Source organism: Nicotiana tomentosiformis, chromosome 5 (assembly GCF_000390325.3).
Source record: "Nicotiana tomentosiformis chromosome 5, ASM39032v3, whole genome shotgun sequence".
Lineage (NCBI taxonomy): Eukaryota > Viridiplantae > Streptophyta > Magnoliopsida > Solanales > Solanaceae > Nicotiana > Nicotiana tomentosiformis.
The window spans coordinates 36,317,200-36,324,524 of NC_090816.1; the positions used below are offsets into that span (position 1 = coordinate 36,317,200).

Consider the following 7,325-nt stretch of genomic DNA (forward strand, 5'->3'; position numbering starts at 1 on the left):
GTGCAAATCTATCCAAATTGAAATAACAATACGACTCTAAGGACCATAACAAAATCTCAATAATCGAACCAAAACACTGATCAACTTTCCTCATAACACTTCAACTAGAAACCCATCGGGGTCTCACAAATTGCGTGTACACCATCAAGAAGAAAAATAAGAGGGTGATCCTAGGAGGATGGATCCATATCCATACGCTGCATGGACAACTCATGTACTGATAATATCAACTACACAGACAACTCACGTACTGTACAGACAACTCACGTGCTAATAAAAATAATATCTCGGATCTGCACGGACAACTCACATGCTCAATATCACAATACGCATGGCGTCGTCACATGCTCAATATTACAATCCACCCAGCGTGGTCACAGGCTCTATATCACAATCCGCCCGACACAGGCTTAATATCATAATCTGCCCGGCATGGTCACAGGCTTAATATCACAATCTGCCTGGCGTGGTCACAAGCTACCAGTCCAGTCCATATCACACAAAAGCAAGTATACAAAAATACATGTACATGATCAAAGAACATCAAGTTTCATACTCAAGGACTGGTATAATTTACACGCTAAGGTGTATGCATGTGCAAACATAGCTCAATTCGGCATTACATCACAAAAATAGCAATTATTAGGTTCAATTAGGAGATTAACCTCTATGTAACCTCAAACATGGGTCAAATATCTCATAACGGGGATACAAATACAAGAATCATCAAAGAATGAAGCTTCACAATCAATCCACAACATATTATAGCCTAAACACTACCCCGAGCATGAAAAATACCCAGTGCACGCACATGGGCTCATGCCCACACATGTGTGCCGCTCATAGCACGTAGCTATCACAAATAACTCAGTCAACCAATGCCTCAACCAAGTTTAGCTAAGATACTTACCTTAAGCAAGCCGAAACAATACTCTAGAAATGCCATCCTGTGCGAATCAACCTCCGAACGGCTCGAAACCAGCCAAAAGCACCTCAAAACTATCAAATAGTGCCTTAGGAAACAAACCCAAATGATAAAGGTTGAATCTTTAATCAAATACTCAAAGTCAACCCAAGCTCGCATCTCGGAACTCGGCAAAATTTACTACGAAAACCCATTCGAATAAGAGTTACACCATACTAGTTTCACTCAAATCTGACTTCGAATCGATGTTCAAATCTCAAATATTCACTTTAGAAAAGTTTTGACAAAACCCCTAATTTCTCTTTTAGATTCATCACTGAGATGCCAAAATCAAATATAGAATCATGTAGAAATAATCAAATCCGAGTATAAAATACTTACTCCAATCCAAATCGTGAAAATCTCCTTCAAAATCGGCCAAAGTCGAGCTCTGAAATTTAAAATGTGATAAAATGACTCCATCATAGTATATATAAAATCTACCCATATATCTCTGCACCTATGGACCAATAAGCCGCATCCACGGCATCACATCTATGACAGGTAACTCGCATCTGTGAGTTCCACTTAAGCCCTAACCAAACGCATCTGCAAACTCAACTTCGCACGTACAGACTCGCAGATGTAGAAAGACCTTCGCACCTGCGCACACACTCAACGCTAACATCGCATAAGCATACACCCTAGTACATATGCTCTTCCTCTTATGTGGTCAATATCCACATTTGAACTCTACTCCTATGCCACCTCTTCCGCTTTTGCACACCAAATACTGTAGATATGCCATCGCAGGGGCGATTGCACCACGCCTGCCAACCTTCAACCAAACTCTACTACCTTCCGGGTGGTCTGAAAACCCACCCGAGCCCCTTGGGACCTCGTCCGAACATACCAAAATGTCCCAAAACATATCACGGACCTACTCGAGGCCTCAAATCCCACAAAATAACATCGAAACAACAAATTGCACCTTAATTCAAGCTTAATAAACTGTTTCAAATTTCAAAATTCTAAACTTACGCCGAATACATCCAAACAACTCGGAATCACCTCAAATTTTACAACAAGTTCTAAGTGACATATATAACCTATTCCAACTCGTGGAACAACAATCCGTACCCGATAACATCGAAGTCAACTCCCGGTCAAACCTATGAACTCTCCAGACCTTCAAATTGCCAACTCTCGCCAAATAGTGCCAAAACATTCTAGAAGTATCCAAATTCAATTTCGGGCGTACGCCCAAGTCCAAAATCACCATCCAGACCTAACAGAACCATCAAAACTCTGATCCAAGGTCAAATGCACAAAATCCAAATTTGGTCAACTTCCCAACTTAAAGCTTCCAAATTGAAATTCATTCTTCAAAGTCAATGCCGAACAACTCAAAAATCGAAACTGACCATACATGAAAGTCACAATATATCATATGAAGCTACTCAAGACTTCAGCCAACCGAACGGAATGCGAATACTCAATACGACTAGTCGGGTCATTACAATTATTTTGTTACTTGCGGGGATGATTGGCTTGATTTCGGGAAGGTTTTAGAGTGAATTGAAACAATTAGTTCCATGGTTGGAAGCTTAAGTTATACGAGTTCACCGAGGTTTGAATTTTATGTAGACGACCCCAAATTTTGCCCAGGCATTACCTTTCGCGACAGCGAAGAATAAATTCCAAATCTGCCCAAAACACACTACACGATCGCAATGTCCAAGTCACGATCGCGATGATCAATAGTGCTATGCCTACGCGAATGCGTCCAGCCTTCCGCGAACGCGAAGGCTTAAGGCTTGAGGCACCCAACCGGCCTCCCTTTTATGCGAACGCAGCTCCTTGCTCACGATCGTGATGCACAACCTCCACAAAGCTCCACGAATGCGTTTATAGCTTAGTGAATGCAATGAAGATCACTTGCGACCAAATAGAAATACGCGATCGCGATTTCCCTTCCGCGATCGCGAAGAAGAAAACCAGACATAAGCTAACAACAATTCAAAACATAGAGAAATGGTCTGAAACCCATCCGAAATACACCTGAGGCCCTTGAGACCCCATTCAAAAACACGAACAAGTCCTAAGATACAATATGAACTTATTCAAAGCCTCAAATCACATCAAACAACAACAAAACCACGAATCACACCCCAATTAAAGCCTAAGGAAACTAGTGAACTTTCAACTTCTAAAACTCATACCGAACCATATCAAATCAACTCCGAATGACTTCAAATTTTGCATGCAAGTCCCAAATGACACAATGGACCTATTCTAACTCTCAGAACAAAAATCCAAACCCGATATCAATAAAGTCAGCTCTCGGTCAAATCTCTCAACCTTCCAAACCTTCAACTTTCCAACTTTTATCAAAAAGCACCAAATCAACTTACAGACCTCCAAAGCAACACCCAGACATACGCCTAAGTCCAAAATCACCATATGAAGCTATCGGAATCATCAAAATACCATTTCGGAGTCATCTATACAAAAGTCAAACTCCGGTCAACTCTTTCAACTTAAGCCTTCAACCTTGGGACTAAATGTCCCAATTTACTCTGAAGCATCCCCGAAACCAATCCAACCACCCCGATAAGTCACATAGCTACAAATGAACATAGAAGAACCAATAAATAGGGGAACGAGGCTACAATATACAAAACGACTGGCCTAGTCATCATATTCTCTCCCTTCTTAAACATACGTTAGTCCTCGAACGGGTCTAGAATCATACTTGGAGTCTCAAATAGGTGTGGATATCTGCTCCGTATCTCTCGCTCGGTCTCCCAAGTAGCCTTTTCGACCGGTTGACCTCTCCAATGAACTTTCACTAATTCTATATTCTTCGACCTCAACGTTCGAACCTGCTGGTCCAAAATGGCCACCGTCTCCACATTATAAATCAGACCCCCATCTAGTTGTACCATGTTGAAGTCCAAAATATTTGACGGATCACCGTACTACTTTCGGAGCATGGAAATATGAAACACTGGGTGAACACCTGATAGGCTAGGTGGCATTGCAAGTCTATAAGCCACCTCTCCCACTCTCTCAAGCACCTCAAAAGGACCAATAAACGAGGGATCAACTTGCTCTTATTCTGGAACCTCATCACACCCTTCATAGGCGAAACTCTGAGCAAAGCCTTCTCACCCACCATATATGAGACATCATGAACCTTCCTATCAACATAACTCTTTTGCCTGGACTGTGCTGTAAGAAGACGCTCCTGGATCACCTTCACCTTCTCCAAGGCATCGCAAACTAAATCATAGCCTAACAACCTAGCCTCCCAGGCTAAAACCAAACAGCCGGAGAACAACATCTCCTCCCATATACGGCTTCATAAGGAGCCATCTGGATACTCGACTGGAAGCTGCTAACGAAAGAAAGTGATCCCATGAACCCCCAAAATCAATGACATAGGCACGTAAAATTTCCTCCAAGATCTGAATAGTGCACTAGGACTACCCGTCCGTCTGGGGATGGAATGCTGTACTCAATTTAACCCGTGTGCCCAATTCTCGCTGCACTGCTCTCTAGAACTGTGATGTGATCTGAGTTCCTCAATACGAGATAATAGACACAGGTACACCATGAAGGTGAACAATCTCACAAATGTAAATCTAAGTCAGCCTCTCTGAAGAGTAGGTAGTCATCACCAAAATAAAGGGTGCAGACTTAGTCAATCGGTCTACAATAACCCAGACTGCATCATATTTCTTCAAGGTTTGTGGTAAGCCTACCACAGAATCCATAGTGATGCGCTTCCACTTCCACTCCAGTATCTCCAATATTTGAATCAACCCTCCCGGTTTATGATGCTCATACTTCACCTGTTGACAATTCAAACACCGAGAGACATAAGCAAAAATATCTTTCTTCATTCTCTGTCACAAATAGTGTTGTTTCAAGTCACGGTAAATCTTTGTGACACCTGGGTGAATGGAATAGCGCGAGCTGTGAGCCTCTTCAAGAATCAAATCTCTCAACCGCTCAACATTTGGAACACAAATCCGGCCTTAAAGACACATAACACCATCATCACCAATCACAACCTCCTTAGCACCACCCCACTGCACTGTGCCCCTCAACACCATCAAGTGAGGATCATCAAACTGACAAGCCTTGATACGCTCCAACAATGATGACTATGCCACAACGTAAGCAAGAACCCGGCTAGGCTCTGAAACATCCAATCTCACAAACTGATTTGCCAAAGCATGAACATCCATGGATAGTGGCCTCTCTACTATCGATAAATATGCCAAACTGCCCATACTCTCAGCCTTTCTACTCAATGCATCGGCCACAACATTGGCCTTCCCTAGTTGATATAATATGGTGATATCATAGACTTTCAGCAACTCTAACCATCTTCGCTGCTACAAATTAAGGTCCTTCTGCTTGAACATATGTTAGAGAATCTGATGGTTATTATAGACCTCACATGGGATGCCCCATAGATAATGCCTCCATATCGTCAACGCGTGAACAATGGATACAACCTCTAAATCATGCCCATGGTAATTCTTCTTATGAACCTTCAACTGCCGAGACGCGTAGGCAATAACCCTATCATCCTGCATCAATATCATGCCAAGTCCAAATACACTATGCATCACAATACACGATGTAAGATCCCGAGCAAGGAAACACCAACACTGGAGCTGTAGTCAATGCAGTCTTGAGCTTCTGAAAGCTCACCTCACACACGTCAGACCGTCTGAAAGGAGCATTCTTATGGGTCAATATAGTCATAGGTGTAGCAATGGACGATAAACCATCTACAAAATGACGATAATAACCTGCCAAACCCAAGATGGTCCAAAAATCTATAGCAGAAGACGGTCTAGGCCAACTCTAAACCGCCTCAATATTCTTCGGATCCACCTTGATCCCCCCACTAGACACCATGTTGCACAATAATGCCACTGAATCAAGCTAGAACTTACACTTGGAGAATTTATCATATAGCTTCTTCTCCCTTAAAGTCTGGAGTGCAATCCTCAGATGCTGCTCATGATCCTCCCAACTGTATGAGTACACCAATACATCATCAATGAATACTATGACAAAAGAATCAAGATATAGTTGGAACATACTGTTCATCAGGTGCATAAAGGCTGTTGGGGCATTGGTCAACCCAAAAGACATCACAAGAAACTCATAGTGATCATAGTGGGTCCTAAAAGTCGTCTTCAGAATATCTTAATCTCAGATCTTCAATTGATGATACCTTGACCTCAAATCAATCTTCGACAACACTGTAGCACCCTGAAGCTGATCAAATAAGTCATCAATGTGCGGTAATGGGTACTTGTTCTTAATTATAACTTTGTTCAGTGCCTATAGTCAATACAAATCCTCATAGTACCACCCTTATTATTCACAAATAGAACCGGTACACCCCAAGGCAACACGCTGGGCCTGATGAAGCCCTTATCAAGAAACTCCTGAAGTTGTTCCTTTAACTCCTTCAATTCCGCAGGTGCCGTGCGATACGGTGGCATAGAAATGGGCTGAGTGCCTGACACAAGATCAATACTAAAATCAATATCCTTGTTGGGTGGCATGCCCGACAGGTCTGCAAGAAACATATCTGGGAAGTCTCTCACTACTGGAACTGACTCAATGGTAGGATTGTCAGCATTAACATCCCTCACGAAGGCTAAATATGCCATACATCCCTTCTCAACCATTCTTTGAGCCATCAAATATGAAATGACTCTACTAGGAACCTAATCTAGGAAACCTCTTCACTCAACCCTAGGCAACCCCGACATCGCTAATGTTACGATCTTAGCGTGACAATCAAGAATAGCGTGACACGACGACAACCAATCCATGCCTAAAATCACGTAAAAATCATTATGCTAAGAAGTAGAAGATTGATTCTTCTCTTATAACCCCCAATAGTCACCACACATGACCGATACACATGGTCCACAACAATAGAATCACCCACCGGCGTAGGTACATTAATATGCATAACTAAAGAATCAGTGGCATATCCAAATAAAGAGCAAAGTATGATGACACATATGAATAAGTGGAACCAGGGTCAAATAATACCGAATCATCAATATGGCACACTAAAACAATACCTGTGATCACGACATCGGAAGCAACTACCTCTAGCATGGCTCGAAATGCATAGCAACGAGACTGACCACCACCTGATCGACCTCCCCCTCTAGGGCGACCTCGAATTGCTTGAGTCCTACCTCTAGTTGGCTGTGCGGGTGGTGGAGCTGCTGGTGCTAACATCAAAGGCTGAAAGCTCTACTACGGGACCCTACTCAACAGTCTGGGGCAATCCCTCTTATGACTCAAGTCCCACACTCATAACAACCCCGCCTCGAAGGAACCTGATAACTTGAATAGCTGCTCGTAAAAC

The 7,325-nt window shown here is 42.6% G+C and overlaps 1 protein-coding gene across 1 annotated transcript; it reads right to left on the bottom strand.

The window, feature by feature from the left end:
* Nucleotides 1–4,551: 4,551 nt before the first annotated feature.
* Nucleotides 4,552–6,627, bottom strand: LOC138892169 (uncharacterized). Its single transcript, XM_070175875.1, has 7 exons — nucleotides 6,328–6,627; nucleotides 6,165–6,274; nucleotides 5,881–5,960; nucleotides 5,633–5,733; nucleotides 5,376–5,508; nucleotides 5,101–5,252; nucleotides 4,552–4,761 (listed from the first exon to the last, which is right to left on the bottom strand). Exons 1-7 carry the CDS (start codon nucleotides 6,625–6,627, stop codon nucleotides 4,552–4,554), a joined length of 1,086 nt encoding a protein of 361 aa, XP_070031976.1.
* Nucleotides 6,628–7,325: the final 698 nt, after the last annotated feature.